General features: G+C 27.8%; 1 protein-coding gene across 1 annotated transcript in view; it reads right to left on the reverse strand.

Moving 5' to 3' along the window:
- LOC117171179 (vacuolar protein sorting-associated protein 8 homolog) overlaps window positions 1-17,667 on the reverse strand; it is a 33,618-nt gene that overhangs the window by 7,816 nt on the left and 8,135 nt on the right. The window contains exons 4-10 of the mRNA XM_033358243.1: window positions 15,482-15,700; window positions 15,167-15,346; window positions 12,366-12,611; window positions 12,153-12,293; window positions 9,988-10,443; window positions 5,673-6,418; window positions 5,214-5,601 (exon numbers count right to left, since the gene is read on the reverse strand). Coding sequence (XP_033214134.1) covers window positions 5,214-5,601; window positions 5,673-6,418; window positions 9,988-10,443; window positions 12,153-12,293; window positions 12,366-12,611; window positions 15,167-15,346; window positions 15,482-15,700 — 2,376 coding nt within the window. The remainder of the gene's footprint in view (window positions 1-5,213; window positions 5,602-5,672; window positions 6,419-9,987; window positions 10,444-12,152; window positions 12,294-12,365; window positions 12,612-15,166; window positions 15,347-15,481; window positions 15,701-17,667) is intronic.

Consider the following 17,667-nt stretch of genomic DNA (forward strand, 5'->3'; position numbering starts at 1 on the left):
AAAAAAGAACAAATTTTTAACAAAATAGTACAATTTTCCACCAAAAAAGATTAATCTGAATCAAACAAAGGCCTTAATAACCAAAAAATATCAACTTTCTACTAAAAGAAATGAGTTTTCGAACTAAAAAGAAGAATATTACACAAATAAAGTTGAATACTTAACCCAGAAAAATGCAATTTTTACGAAACTAGATGAGTTTTTAAATTAAACAAATTAAAAAGAAAATAGTTCAATTTTTATACAAAAAAAAAATCAGTTTGACTTTTTAACATCAAAGCATAAGTTTAAAAAAGAGGATAATCTATAAATGTACTTGAATTTACAACCTGCAGACCAAAAGTAAAACGAAAAGGGAGAACAGCTTAATTTTATTTTGGGGAATCCTGAAAATTAAATTTACGATTTCTGTTTACAATTTACAGTTTAAATCTCAGGTGCGCCAGCCTTTTAAGATATAATCCAAGGCGAGAACAAGCAAACGAGGAGTAACACGCTGGATGCAATGGTGGGGGTAACCGAAACAGGTCAAAATGCGAGTTGAGCATCGCCGTTTTGAAATTCTAGGAAATTCTTTCTAACAGCATGAAGTTTTTGTTAATCTCCTTAAATCATTAAAATCCTTGGAAATTCATTGAAATTTTTTCAACATTTTGAAAATGCCTGTAAATCTTTTCAAATACTCTAAAATATTGTTAATCCTCTAATATCCTTCGAAAATGTTCACATCTCTTAAAAATGCATTGGAATCTTTTAAAATACACGCGAATATTTCAAATATTTTGAAATCCCTTGACTCCTTTTCAGGTTTTTGAAAATTCTTTGGGCTTTAAAAAAACTAAAATCTTTCAAATCTTTGGAATTCCTTCAAATTATTGAAATCTATTAAAAATTCCTCAAAATTGTTTGAAACTTCCTAAAATATTGAAAATTCTTTGAAATACTATTTAATTACTGAAATCAATCAAAAATGACAAAGATTTTTGAAAAATATCCTACAATATTTTAATTCTTTACAATCGTTCATTCCATACAATATTTTTAATCTTTTGAAATCCATTAAAATTTTATATATCTCGTGGAAATTTCTTGGAATTTTTAAAAATGCCATGAATTATTTCCAATACTTTGAAATCCCTAAAAAAATTTTAAAGCTCTTAAAAATCTCTTGGAATTTTTTAGATATCCTAAAATCTTTAAAATCCCTTCAAATTATTGAAAATGCATTGGAATCTCTTAAAATATTCTCAAATCATTGGAAATACCATGAAATATTTTTACCTCTTTGAACGTACGTATTATAAAACCTTGTAGGCCCCATAAAATGATTGCATATCTTCCGAAGCTTCCGAAATTCTTTAAAGCCCCATGAACATTTTTTTGAATCCCTTAAAACCATTAAATTCCTTGAAACTTTTTAAATCTCTTGAATCTTTTAAAATACCTTAAAATATTTCAAATACTTAGAAATCTTAGGGAATCTTTTGAAACCACTTAAAAAGTTTCAAAGCTCTCGATAATTTCTTGGAATAATTTATTTAAACCCCTTTGGTATATCCTAAAATACGAGTATTTCGAATCCTTTGAAATATATTAAAAATCTCTTGATCCTTTTTAGAGCTCTTCAAAATTCCATAGAATTTTTAAAGGTGCCCTAAATTCTTTGAAATCCCTTCGAATTATTAAAATGTATACAAAACTTCTTGGAACATTTTTAAATGCCTTCAAATATTTCAAAAGAAGCCAGGAAAATACAAAAATAGTAATTGACCCATTGGTTAATTGATTGAAAAAAGAGACTAAATTGATATTTTTATTTTTTAAAGTGACTATAGGGACTTTATTTTTTAAAAAGTGACTAAAAAGTAAATTGAGAAAAAAGTTATTAAAAGAAACTGCGCGACAACCATGATTATTCATACTGAAATTCCCTAACTTTACCCTAATTTGAAGGTTTCCCTTGACCTGCGGCCATCTAGTGTTCTAAAGATTTTACGTGAGCATTGATAAGCACTTTGAATTAGGATTTAAAAGATAATAATTCCTATCTTTATGAAAAATAATTACATTATGTAAATTTCGAGGGAAAATGTATCGCTTTACATTGAAAAGGGCGTCTAATTTAAATCGTAAAAAAGTGAAAATAATCGAAAACTATTATTCGCATTAAAATATGCCTTATTCAGGGTTGCTACAATATCCACATTTATACATTCTTTTGGATATAAAAGCAACCATACAACTAGAAGATTAATAATATTAATGCAAACAAATTTCGATTCTAAATACATTTTATACACTTTATTATTGAGTTTTTAAATAAAAAAGATCAATTTTGAACCTCAGATATGAATTTTTAACTAAAATTATGAATCTTCAGCCAAAAATTTAAATTTATAACCAAACAGTTAGTAAAATTTTCAACCCAAAAGATTAACATTCTACCAAAAAAGACTTATTTTCAAAAAGTGCATGAATTTTCATCTAAAAAAGGTCATTTTTCAACAACAATTAGAATAGTTAAAATGTTAAAATAATAAATTTTTAACCAAAAAAAATTGTTTTGAGCGAAAAATAGAAGAATTAAATTTGCAGTTAAAACCATCAATTTTGAATTAAAAAAATGAATTCTCAACCAAATAATTCAATTTTAAACTCAATACATGAATTTTCGATATGAAAAAAGATAGTTTCAATAAAATATATAAATTTTCAATTAAAAAATATTAATTTACAAACCAAAACTAGAGCAGCTCAAGTTGTAGTCAGAAAAGTAAATTTTAAACAAACTAAAAAACACAAGTTTTCATTAAAATTAATTAATTTTCAAATAAAAATATAGGTTTACAAGCAAAAAATGGAGAAAAGAAGACTATCAAAAAAGATAAATTATTAACAAAAAATAGAACAAATACTCTTACAAAATTAATTCTAAATAAGAAAAAACTCATTTCCAACCGAACAGATCAATTTTGAACGAATAAGATTAATTTTTTACAAAAATAGACGAATTTTTAACAAAGTACATACATTTTCAACCAAATATTTTTATTTTCAAAGGAACTTTCAATCAAATCAATCAAAAAGAATAATTAGTCACCATGAAGCTTAAATATTCCCCCAAAAATTCGAATTTTCAATCAAGTTAATGAATTTTAAGCCAAATATTTGAATTTCCAACTTAAGAAGATAGATTTTGAACCAAACAAGTAAGAGTTAAAACAATTTAGTAGTTCCACTTCCAACTAAGTAGTAGAATTTTTAACCAAAAGGGATGAATTCTCAACGGAAAACGTGATATTTGATATTTCAACCAGAAATTATTATTTCATTATTTCATGTAAGTTTCAATGGACTTAAGTTTAAATAAACTTTAATTAATGTATGTAGCGACTAATTTTATCCAGATTATGCGAAGAATACGAATAATAGACGATTTAGGGTGACCGTTTTAATCCAAGAAAAAAATCCCCAGTCATTTTCCGGTTCGCAAACATTTTTCATGGTCAATGAAATTAAAAAATTCGAACTGTAAAACTAACAATTTCTCCATTTAAATAAATAAAAACTGAGCTGCAAATGAAAGCACTCAAAATGAAACTCTTGATTTTTAAACTTTTAAAATAATTTATAAATATAAAATGGAAACTACTAACACTTTTAAACTAAACAATTTTTAAAGAAATGCGGTTAAACTGCAAAATAAATTTTTTAACTTTTATAAATTGTAGAGTTCAAAGATTCAGTTTTAAAGACATAATTCCACGTTATCATTTTCATGGCTCTAAAGTCTAAATTAGATAATCACTCAATGAATTTGAATAATTTCAAAATTATATCAATTAAAGAAATTTTAAGCCAAAAACATTAAACATTGCTTATAATGTTTATAATGTTTTGTTTATAATCTGAACACTTCTTAAATTAGAAAATAAATTATTTATATTTTAAATGGTTAAAATACCCTAAATATATTTCCAAATTTTCTTTGAAAATTTTGAAACATCTGCATGTTGTTTACATTTTTTATTATTTTTTTAATTAGTTCAGAACTTCTAAATATCCTTAAAAATGAATTCAATTTTTTCGAAAGTTCTTTTTAAGTTCTGCCAATTAAACAAATTTCCTTAAAATTTGTTACATTCATTTTTGCTAATTTTGTAAATCTTTCTTAATCTTTTTGAATAATCACTTAAAATTATCTTTTCAAAACAAAAATCATTATTAATTTTCATAGGAAATGTTTTTTAATCTTCTGAAGCCATTCCAAGTACTTACAAATCTTTTAAATTTTTTGTTCGAAATCTGCCAAAATCTATATCTTGGCGGTACACGTACAGATATTTCTAAGATATTTATAAATATAAAGCAAGTCTTATTTTTCTTAATTAAAAAATTTCAAAATGAATGGTTTAAAAATGGAATATTTTAGACTAAAATAATATTTGAAATTTAATAAAAAGCCTTGGTTTATCAATATATTATTTTGAAGTTATTTTAAAATTGGAAACAGTTTATAAAGTTTCAATCGGGCGTTTACATTTGTTTAACTAGTGAGACTTTCAATTAAAATAGTTTAAATAATTTTCAACGTTAGAAACTGGAAATTCTAAAATTGCGAACTGATTTCGAATCGTCTTGTAAAATTAATTATTATTCACTTTTTAAATCTTAAAGAAAAGTTTAATTTTAAAATCATTATAAGATGTAATTTACATCTACACCCCTTTGTTTCTGATAAAGACTTATTTCTTGTATCCAAAAAATACTTTAGACTCCACAACAAAAATCGTTAAAACACATTTATAAAAAAATTAATGTACAACTTTAAAATGGTACCTACTCTTTCTAGTTCGGATTTTTGTCGCCAGGTGGTGTAGTGCAGTTTAATTATTCCCAATAATATTTTCGAAAATTCCCTAACTCTATCAGGTTTTCCCTAACATTCCCTGACTTTCTGAAATGACCTGATCTGCAGCAACTTTGTAATTTAAAAAAGTATATGTTTATTTCAGTCTAGAATTTTTCGTAAAAATATATGTAGTAATTATGACATACATTTGTTTAAACAATAAATGTTTTAAATTCTCTTAAATGTTCTATAAATGCTTTGTTTAAGCTTAAATGCTGAGAATATTCTCGCGAGCATCTGTTCAATATAAATTCTTGGGCATTTAAGAAATCTACGGCCACCCTGTCAGCGAAACACTTACGTATTCTGGTTCAACTTGACACATCAAGGCTAAATACTTTTCTAAAATTTCAGCCGAAAGTTCCAACTTGCTCTCCTCTTCTTTATACTGAAGATGCTGATAGAGAGCTGCTAGGAGTGAGTATTGCAAAATGGAATGGTCCTCTAGTGTCTCAAGAATCTTGTTCAATTTTGTGGACATTCTACTGGCTATTATTCCCGCTAACTGACTTGCGTCGATTTCCACGAGGGATATGATATGCGCTTTTATTACACTATAAAGAGAAGTTATCGGCAGTAGTTGAAGACGAGACCAGACGTCGTGATGTCTGGATGGATCAGCTATCAGACATCGAATCACTGAGGTCCAATCTTCTCGGTCTGTGTAAAGCAATTCCGAAACTCGTAGACTAAAACAAAAATAGCAGTCTGTAAAAACTGAAAGGAGTTTCCAACTATAATTTCGGGAAACAAAACTCACAAATTAGCGCGTTGCGCCAACTTGAGCAAAGTATTATCCGAGATATTGGCCAGCTTTCTGGAATGTATAAGTTGGAGAATAGCGTTTTCCTTTTCCTGTCTGTGGTCCCTCAAACTTATGTCCTTAGAGCTGCTCGATAGAATATCAACAATCCTATTTAGAACAGTTCCGTCTAAACTCACCATGTTTTCTGCCACTTCATTAACAATAAAAACGAGAACAATAACCCTTTGTTCATCAGTCAAAAAATCTGGATTACTTGGATTGAGAGGAGTGTCGGGCAACACTATTGCTAATAAAATATCCACGATCCTCTGACGCTGCCTCAAGCCCATCTCCGACGTGAATTCCGGCTCCTGGAAGGCCATGGATATCACATCTAGGAATCCTTTCGCGTCGAATCTCAAGAGTGTTCGCAGATACGGATGTTGTCTCTCGCTGTCGTTGGCTAAACTTGAATGTTGAGATAATAAAGCTCCTAAAACGTCGGCTTTTACTCTTTTCGGTAAACCTTCCGGAAGATCGCCTCTGGGAAAATCTCGACCTGCTAGGCAACAACTGGCGTAGACCAGAAGAGCGTTCCCAAGAGTTATACATTCTCGTTGCAAAGGTTCCTTTGCCTTCACTAATTGGCTTTGAAGAACTGGAACCAGCTGGTGAATTGGTGCTGTAAAATCCTGGAGAGCTGCTGTTTGCAAATGTATTAAGGCTTCCCATAATCCTCTCGCCCGGCAAACAGTTGTCACCTGAAATATAGGTTTTCACTTTTTTTAATATCAAAAAAGCTTAATAATAATAATATAATATTTTTAAAAATTTAATAACAGAAAAAGTTTTTCTTTCAAATGAAAACGCTCCACAATTTTTTCAAAACATAATTTGAATAATGAATTTTGACCTCTGGAAGATCTCGATTCGATAATTCTAAGTGTTGCCTCAAACATTTTTTATTTAAAAACAGCAAAGAAGTTAAAAAATGAATTTCATAAATTTTAATACATTTTTTTATTTATAAAAACAAATTAATACAAAACTATAGAAACCATCATTTGGGACATCTGCTAGTTATGAGAAAAAATGGACAATTTTTTTTTAGTTTTAAAGTCTATAGGCAATTGAAAATTACTGATATTTTGTCATAATTTATGATTGTCTTTCGGCATGATTATTTTCAGCATATTATTGCCAGCAAACCATTCTCCTCGGTTTCTGATGTCCTAAACAAATGATTACAAATTTTAAAAGCAAAGAAATTTAGCCCACAAAATCGTCATTATTATATATTTTTACTAAAAAATTAATATTTTTTTCCACTTACTGGTCGCGAAAATGTGTATATTTTTTTCAACTATATTTTTAAGTTCTAATCAATGTTAAACAAGTTTTCTGAAAATTTCAAATCAATCATTTTTTTTTAACGGAAAAAGCTCCTCAATTTTTTGAAAATGTGAGTCAGATAATGAAGCTGGACCACTTGAAAAACTCGTTTGGAAGTTTCTAAGTGCTGCCTCAAAAATATTTAAGTTAAAAATAGCAAATTAGTCAAAAAAGGATATTCTTCTTTTAATACATTTTTTAGAGTTATGAGAAAAAAATTAATCCAATTTTTTGAATTTTTGACGTCTGTACGCAATTGAAAATTATTGATTTCTCATCATAATATTACCAGCAGATCATTTTTCTGAAAATTAACCCAAAAATCGCCATTTATTTACATTTTTACTATAAAATTGATATTTTCGGCCCTTACTCGTCGTCTAAAAATTAGTAAAATTTCCTTAACTATATATTTAAATTATAATGCATCTTCAACTAGTTTTCTGAAAATTTGAGATCAACCAATGAACCCGATCTCTAATTATCACCATTATAAATTTTAAAAAACGCTTTTCCTAGGTCGAAAAGCTGTTTTTCTTCAATCTTTAAAATATTTAGAAATCATGCCAAATGCAAAATTTTAATTATTACAAAATATCATATATTTTCAATTACCTATAGACGTCAAAAATAACAAATAAATGTTTATAAATTCTTTCTGATAACTCTGATAAATGTGCTAAATGATGGTACCAATAATTTTGTATTGATTATTTGTTACGAATAAAAAAGTTCATTAAAATGTGAAGATCATTATTCGACTTTTTTGCTGTTTTCAACTTACATTCTTTAGGCATCACTTACAATCATCCAATTAAATGTTTCCGGGGGCGAAACTTCACTGTTTGACTCACATTGTGAAAAAAGCAAGAAGCATTTTCACTTTTCAAAATAAAAATTTGTTGTTGGGCTACCCTAATGTGTAGGACTCGCACTTACGCTACTATTAAAGCTATTTGACATTTTTTTACGATGCCAATATTTTAAAAAAATGCCACTGATCATAGCACTAAAAATACTTTCGAACTTCTTCGCTGATTGGCTAAAAGAACATGTCTGCCATCTCAAATATAAAAACCAGTACCGGAAAATAGACCCAAAAGCTTCAAAAAATTAATTCAGAATGCGTAAATTTTATCTATTATATATTTCCATCTTAGGCCTCGGATATTATAACATTTTAGATATTTTAACTTTTGCCGATTTTTTTTTTAATAAAAAAATTCATAGCTATAATTTCCAAATGAAAGCCCGAATTGTCGATAAATTTCAATATATTGATTTTAACTAAAAAATTTAATTATGTCACATTAAAAAAGTTTTCAATAATCCGCGAATTGATTTAATCAATTTCAAGAGTGAACCATATCAAATTGGGAGTGTAATAAGTTGAAAATCTTAGAATTGGCAATTTTAAAATAACGAAATTTCAAACGGAACAATATTTCAATGTAAATGACTTCAAGAATAAACAAAGAAAGGATTTGAGTCTGGAAACCGAATAAAGTTGATATTAATAAAAAACATAAACACGAAAGTTTGAAAAAGGAATTAATATTATGAAAAATTAATTTTATATTATAAAAAACTGTTTTTCTATATGAAGTGATAATTTAATGAAGATAAATTTCACAACATATCTCCCTCATATCACTATGAATAAAAAAAATTAAGAAAAAAATCTAAGGTGGCCAGAAAATTCCATTTTTATTTTTTCCTTATAATGAACGCCATTTTATTCATTTCAATCAATTTTTAAGATTCTATAAGACATTTAAAAGAGTGTAGCAGAGTTTATACATAAATCCTGGGAAAAAATTCCCAGACAATTTCAGATTTTTTCCAGGTACAATTTTTCATAGTACGGAGCCAGTACCAAATATTTCGTATTTTTTAAAACAATAGATTCGACATATATATTTATGAATTTTTAATCAAATAGTTGAATTTTCAACCAAAAAATTACTTTTCTACCAAAAATACGATTTTTTTTAACAAAATACATGATTTCTCAGCCAAATAGTGGAATTTTCAACTGAAAAAGATCAATTTTTAACCATAGTTAAATTTTCAGTCATAAAAATTAAATTTTCAACAACAAAAAAACAAACAAATTTTAAGACAGTAAAGAATTATTAACTAAAATGATGAATATTCAACAGGAACACTTGACTTTTCAAACAAGAATACAAAAAACAAAAAAGTTTTTAAAAAGTTTAACTTTCAACCAAGTAATTAAATATTAGTTCTAAAAAAGATGAATTTTTAACCGAGAATATTAATATTCTACCAAAAAGAACGAATTTTCAGCAAAATATATGAGTTTTGAATTAGATACTTGAATTATCTACCAAAAACGATCAATTGTCAACCAAAAATAGAATAGTTACATTCTTAGTTAAAAAAAAATTATTTACAAACAAAAATTCAACAAAATAGTTAAAGACAGTAATATAAAGCTACTCTTACAAATGAAGAGTCGCTGTTATTCAATTTTATATTGTAATTAATAAAAAATTATGCACGCACTCGAAAAAAATTCTCTGACTTTAAATAAAAATCTCTGACATTCCCAGATTTCGTCAGATATATAAAAATTCTCTGACAATTCCAGGTTTTCTAGGTTTTCTAGTTAGGATAGACAATAGGTTCAAATTATACTATAAGCTATCGCAAAGAAAATTAAATTGTATCAATTTGTTGCCAAGATAAGACTTTTTAAAGAAAATTTTCGTTCATATTTCCGTAATTTGCCCAAATATTTAAGTAGCCCTAATTTCATGGAAAAAATATTGGTTTGGTGACAAATAAAACCTACAAATCTCATATTTCCAAACAATTCCGGGTCAGACTGTCGGATTTCGCATGAAATAGGTCCTCTGAAGTGAGTCCAAGCCCTACATGTGTAATTTTTTATTTTATAAATATAAATACTAACTTGATGAATATCGAGGCAATCAACCTCCAATAAAATCACAACACCCTGAAGAGATTCCATCCTATTTTCCTGATCATACAAAGCCACAAACTGCTGGGCAATTGAAGGCGGTAATCTTGGTAGTAGACTTCCGTCAAGCAAAGGAGTCTCCAGAGCCCGAAGATAAATCGCCTGCAGATTTTCCGATTCCGAAACAAGATCCCAGAGTCTTCCAAAAAGTAGTTCTGTGTTTTCAAGTTGAACACAGTAATCCACACAAGTCGAGACAATTTCGGTCTCTGCACTTTCACCAGTTGAAGAGTGATTCAATTCATCCATATACTGAATTAAAACCTGGCAGACTTTATCGCGGGCTATTTGCTTTCTACGTTGCTTCGATCCTCTCAAACCGACAACGGCCTTTCCCTTGTCCTGATAAAAAGAAAGCCCCAGAGCCAAAGCTTCGGGAAAGCGTCTCTAAAAAGACAATCAATTAAATTAAATTTAAATCAAATTAAATTTAATTTAAAAACAAATTAAATTAAATTTAAATTAAATTTTTTTAAATAAATAAAAGACAATCAATTTATTCAGCGATCTCCAATAATATATGGATTAGTATTCCTCGCTTTACCGATTAAACGTTTCAACAATTCGAATACTTTCCAAGTTTTACCGTTTCGATATTTAACTTGTTGAACAGTCCATTCGGTTAAACTTTCCATCGGTTTTTCCATCGTTTTTTTCATTTGAATGCGAAATGAATTAGTACAGCCCAATAACAAAACCCAACTATTTTTTGTTCAGCTAATTATTTTTTGCTGAATAGTCTACTATGGTACTTTTGCTAAGAATTCGTCTTTTTTTCCTAAAAATTGTATCATTTGGTTGAAAATTTAATTATTTCGATTGAAATGCAACAATTTGGTTAAAAATACACTTTTTGGTTGGAATTTCTAATATTTTGTTGAAGGTTCGTCTATTTGGTTGCCAATTCAAGTACTTAGTTGAAAATTCACCTTATTGGGTAGAAATTTGATCATTTTTTACCTAAAAATACAACTATTTGGTTTAAAACTTCATTAGTTTGAAGAAAAAAAAACAATTTGAAACAATTTTGAAACAATTTGATTAAAAAGATACAATTTTTTGTTGAAAATTCTAAAATTTGGTTAAAAATTAATCTTTTTTGGTTATTTAGTCAATTTTTTTTTCTGAAAATGTAACTGCTTTGTTGGAAATTCCTTCTTTTGTTTTGGTTGAAAATTCATGTATTTGGGAAGATATATGATCGTTTTTGGCTAAAAATACAACAGTTTAGTTACAAATTTCATTATTTTTATGAATATTCACCAAGGTAATTAAAAAATTATCCTTTTTGGTTGAAAATTTGTCTTGTTCGGTTTAAAAGTTCAACTATTTTGCTAGAAAATTCAGTTATTGTTTGAAAATTAAACTGTTTTGCAAAAAATTGAACAATTCGGTGCAAACCCCCTTCTTTTTTTGTGAAAATGTATCTCTTTGGGTAGAAATTTTATCTTTTCAGGCTAAAAACGTAACTGCTTGGTTAAAAACTTATTTCTTTGGTTGAAATGTAACTATTTTGTTGAATTTTTTTTTTAATGAACTTTTTAGACTGAAAATTTAACTATTTCAGGTTTGGTAGAAAATTCATCTTTTTAAATAGAAAATTCGTTTTTTTGGTATGAAAACTCATCTTTTTTGGTCGAAATTTAATCTTTTTTGGTTAAAAATACAACTGTTTCATTAAATTTAATCAGTTTTGGTTGTGTCTAGTGCTATTTTGTTGAAAATTTATTTGTTTTTAATAAAAAATGAACCATTCTATTTTTGGTTTATAAATAATCTTTTTTTTAGCTGAAAATTCAGCTTTCTTGGTAGAGAATCAATCTTCGTTAATTTTATTTAAAAGAATTTTTTCCCTATTTTCGTGAAAACCCTCCTTATTTCCACAGATTTTAGAGCTTTCCGGACTGTAAACTCTATTATTATGATGTCTTTTGGTTAAAATATTCACCTTAAAAATTGAGCTATGTAAAGTTCGTTTAAATAAAAAATAAATAAAAACGTAGAAAATACTCGAATTGTTTAAACTTTTAACCGGTCAAACGCAGAGCACTAATACAGTTTTTTTTAATTGAGTAATAGACTTTTTAAAGATCTACCTGCAATGTTAGATGACGCAGTCTTTCCATCCAAGTTCTTATACAAACTGCGTGGAGACTTTTCGTTCCCAAGAGCAGAAGTTGGCTTCCAAAAGTAACGATTGTGTTGTAACAGGCTCGCTCACCAGCTAAAGCCATCGCCTGAAATTTAAGGAGTAACTTTATTTACAGAATTTGATACATAGGACTTTACCACAATAATAAAAACTATACCTTGGAGACATTCCCTCCAGTTGTTAATCCTTTAAAGTGGCTTGAAGCGTAGGAAATGCCAACGCAGCTCACATCCAAAGTTTCTAAATTATCCTGCGTCCTCACATCCAGTAAATGCAGTTTTTCGTGAATATCTAATATTACCAATGATCTTGCATTCAACCATCGCAAATTGCTCATCGTGTATGGAAGGACTATTTTACGAAGGGAAGTTAATTTTATTCTTTTTGAGGATTCTGCAGAAACCTGACGTAAATTTAATTAAAAAACTAAAGTTTCAAACAATGGCAAAAATAAAAACAGGGTGGTCGCTTAAACTTGGAAAAAAATTTCAGGCTATTTTCCGGGTTTTCCCGATTAAGTTTAAAGTCTTTTTATAAAAATTGTTTTTTTATATACATTTTTAAAATAATTAAAAGTTTTGAAATTCCAAGGTAAAATAAATGATGTAAATTATTCTAATAGTGATTTCAGACTTCACAGCTCAAAATGCTTTCAAAACGGCAAAAACAGAGTGATTTTTCAATAAAATACGACAATCATAAGGAGAATAAATTTTTCTAAATAATCTTGATGTAAATATCATATTCTTAAGATTTCAAGACGATATATTGCATTTTCCATACAATAGTGGAATATTCAACCAAAACTGGTGGATTTTCAACCCCAAAAAAAACGAATTTTCAACAACAGAATTAAGTTTTCTAGAAAAAATATGAAAACCGGAAAATATTAATTTTCAACAAAAAAGTTAATATTCCGCCAAGAAAGGTGAATTTTCACCAAAAAGTTGAATTTTTAATTAAATAGTTTAATTTTCGACCTGGGAATATAAATCTTCATCCAAATGATCGAATTTAAAAAAAAGATTAAATTTGAACCAAGAACGGTTGCATTTTCAACCAAATGGTCAAATTTTCAAGCCAAAAAGACGAATCTTGTAGATTTATAAGACAGCTGAATTTTCAATCAAGAAAGATGAATATAATAAAAATATATTTTCCTACCAAAAGATGAATTTTTGATCAAAAGGGATGAATTTTCGAACCAAAAAGACAATTATTGAACAAAGCAGTTGAATTTTCAACCAAAAAATAAGGGAATTTGTGACAAAATAGTTACATTTTCAACAAAATAATTAAATTTTTTAACAAAGTAGTTGCTTTTTTAACAAAAAAATATGCGTTTGAATGTAAAATGTAATAGTAGACTGTTCAAATAAAAATAATTAACTTCGTAAGAAGAAACATGATCATAAGAAAATATTACTTTTCTACCAAAATATGAAATTTCGAATCAAAAGGACGAATTTTGAATTAAAAAATGACGAATTTACAACAAAAACAAAATTGAGTTTTTCAATAAAATTATAGCATTTTCATACCAAAAGACATGAATTCTGGACCAAAAATATAATAATACTCTTTTCTATTAAAAAGAATTAACTTTCGACCATAAAAGATAAATTTTTTACCAAAAGTAGAATTTTTCAACAAAGAGGATCAACTTTCTAACCGAAAAAACAAATATTGAACAAAGTAGTTTAATTTTTGACAAAAGAAGAAAGATTAATTTTTAACAACAAAATTGAATTTTCCAATAAAATATTAGAATTTAAACCAATATATATGACTACTGGACTAAAAATATAATAATACTCTTTTCTATTAAAGAGAATTAACTTTCGACTATAAAAGATGAATTGTTTACCAAAAGCTGAATTTTTAAACAAAAAGTATAAACTTAAAAATATATATATTGAACAAAGTAGTTGTATTTTTATTCAAAAAATACGAATTTGAACGTAAAATGTATTACTAGACATTTCAAATAAAAAGAATTAACTATAAACAAAAAAAGAGGACCAGGAATATAATAGCAGACTAAAGTAAATTGAAATTCATCCTTTTCAATTCAAAATAAATATATCTAATAATATTATCATTTTTAAACCAAAAGACATGAATTCTGGGCCGAAAATATAATAATAGACTTTTCTATTGAAAAGAATGATCTTTCGACCATAAAAGACCAATTTTTTACCAAAAGAAGAATTTTCAACCCAAAAGAACGAATTTTTTATCCAAAAAGACAAATATTTAACAAAAAAGTTTAATCTTAGATGAAAAATATGACTTTTCAACAAAATAATTAAATTTTTAACCAAATAGTAAACTTTTCAATTAAAAAGCATAAACTTTCAACCATAAAAGATGAATTTTCAACCACAAAAGATTACTCTTCTAAAAAAAGATGAAAATTCAAATCAAAAGGACGAAGTTTTGATTAAAAATGGCGAATTTTTAACACAAACGTTGAATTTTTGACAAAAAATCAATCTATAAGGAAAAATTTGAATTTTCAACAACAAAAATGTAATTTTTCAACCATATATTATCATTTTTAAACCAAAAGACATGAATCCTGGGACAAAAATATAATAGTAGACTTTTCTATTAAAAAGAATGAACTTTCAACCATAAAAGATCAATTTTTTACCAAAAGAACGAATTTTCGATCCAAAAAGACAAATATTTAAAAAAACAGTTTAATTTTCGATAAAAAAGAACATGACTTTTCAATTAAAAAGTCTAAACTTTCAACCATAAAAGATGAATTTTCAACCAAAAAAGATGACTTTTCTAACAAAAGATGAATTCTCAATCCAAAAGGACGAACTTTCTATCCAAAAAGACGAACATTCAACAAAAAGGTATTTCCAGAGGGTAAACTTTCAGGCAAAATCCCGGCTTTTCGGGTCAGTGACCACCCTGTAAAAATAAATATAATTGTTAAAATACTTGATAAAAATGAACGACAGTATCTCTGCCGAGAGCCAGGACTGGGTCGATAACTCGGGTCGCATTTGCTGCTTGAATGACGACTAATTGCCAGGAAATTTGTGGCGGTGCGATAGGAGAACCCGTCAATGCTTGACAAAGAACAATTCGCATTCGTGGTCTTATGCAAACAATTATCACCTTCAGGATAGTTAAAAACATATTAATGAACACTTAAGAACATTAGATTTGTGATTAACAGTTTGATTAAACTTGCTTACTGAAACTGATATTTCATATTTTATAAGGAATAATTGAAATAATAGAGATTAGAACCTTTGATAATGTCGCCATTGCTACGAGAGTGTAATTTTTTAGAGGATGAATCGGCAGCTCGTTGAGAAGTAACGGCTCGAAGGTACAAACTTCTCCTCGTGCACCGCTAAATAAAAGTTTGCTATCACAGCTTCTAACTCCCATGACTCTTGTGAAATTCAATTCGAATACGGAGCCACCACTGTCGCTACAAAGGGCTAATTTTGGCGAATCTGTAAACTGAAAAAGGAATTGGTATATTTAGAGATCATTCCTAAAACTTTGAAAATAAAGCGAGGAGATGATCACTCTTGAAATCTAGTGTACAAGCCTTCGTGAAATCTCTGAAACCTTTGGAATCTTTGAAATTTGTATGAAAACTTCTAAATCTTTTGAGATCTTTGAAATCAGGGTGTCTACCCCATGGATGATTTTAAAAGTCCCGAGTTTCTCCTCGTCAATTTACAAGACTTCAAAAGATTTGTATGATTTAAAACGTCTTTGAAAGATTTCAAGCGATTTCAAAACACTTGAAAAGATTTCTGATTTGAAACAGGAAATTTTGAACAAGAATTATAATTCTGAATTTAAACAGGGAGTTTTTTAATTCTCTTCTTCAAAATTAACAATTTTCAAAATAAAAATAAAACTTCTCGGAAATTACTATTTCTACCTCAGAATGATAATTCTTTTTGAAAATTCTCGTACCAAAGTCAAAATTATAATTTCGGAAGTTCCCTGTTCAAAAGTCTAAATTATAATTCATTACGGAAATCACCCTTTTTGCTAATATTAGGAGAGAGAAGTTTAAAAATCTAAAAAATTAAAAAAAAAGAATATTTAAATTCAAAAGAATTCTGATTTGGAACAAGGAATTTTCAAAAACTGAGGAGATCAGACTCACAACATGGATTGTTTTTGCAAATTCAATTTTCATGAATTAGAACTAAATTTCTTTTCCAAATTCCCTGTTCCAAGTCAAACAGTAATTCCATCTGGAAACTCCCTCTCCTTAAGTAATAATTATAATTTTTGACTAAATTTTATGAACTAAAGTGAACTTAGGATGAAAATCATAACGCTTTTAGAAAATTCCTTGACTCAAAGTAAGAATTATAATCATTCCGGGAAATTCCCTATTCCAAACTCAAAATTAAATGTAGCTTAGAATTATTTTCAAAATTTCCGTGTTCCAAGTCTGGATAATTTTAATTTTTCACATGAATTTAAAAAAATATTTATTTTATTTATTTTTAGTTTCAACTCAGAATTACAAATCTTTTTGGAAAATTCCCTATCTAAATGAGAATTATGATTTTTGCACAAATCCCCTGTTCCAATTCAAAATTAATGGAATAAAAGTCCCGATAATATCCCGATATGGCTAGCCTCGATTATGTTCAACCCAGCCCCAATTAAAAAACTAATTTTTGTCGAAAATTATGCATAATATGTATAGCTGTTCATAGTTCAAAATTTGTTTGCTTCCTCAAATATATTAAATTGTATCCTTTCCAGATGTTTACATTGTTTAGTTCAATACATTTTCCCAAAAATTTAGAAAAAATCCATTAAAATCGAATAAAAAGCATTTAATTTAGCGAATTGTAACATTTTATTTTGAAATACGTTTGTTTTTCGTTCACTGACTATGCAAAGAATATTTTCCAGGAGATTATTAGGTTTTCTGAACTTGAAAGTAAAAAAAATGGGGGGTTATCTCTTAAATTGAACAAATATAATTTTTTTATATGAATATCAGTTCATATTTAAAAATAGTTCGGCTTCCTGCAGTCTATTAAATTGCACCCTTTTCGGATGTTTTATATTGCTTAATTCAATAAATGTTTCCAAAAGTGTATAAAAACATCAATAAAAATCAAGTAAAATAGCATTCAGTTTAACAAACTTGAAGGTTTTATTGTTAAAAACCTTTTTTTTAGTTGAGTATCCACATTCAAACTAACCCCCCCTCCCTAAAATCTATAAAATGAACCTCGCCAGATATTTATTTTCTGTATTTGAACAAACATAAGTAGATTTTGATATTCTTTTTTTTTTAATTTGTTCCAATATACAAGATAATTATCTGATAATCGTATCATTTGATTGATACGAGGGTAGTTCAATAAGTCCTTAGAATGACCAACAGATGGCGCGCGAATCGCTCCAAATCATCTGTTTTCAGTCAGCACCACTCCCGACTA

The sequence above is a fragment of the Belonocnema kinseyi genome, chromosome 4 (assembly GCF_010883055.1).
Source record: "Belonocnema kinseyi isolate 2016_QV_RU_SX_M_011 chromosome 4, B_treatae_v1, whole genome shotgun sequence".
Lineage (NCBI taxonomy): Eukaryota > Metazoa > Arthropoda > Insecta > Hymenoptera > Cynipidae > Belonocnema > Belonocnema kinseyi.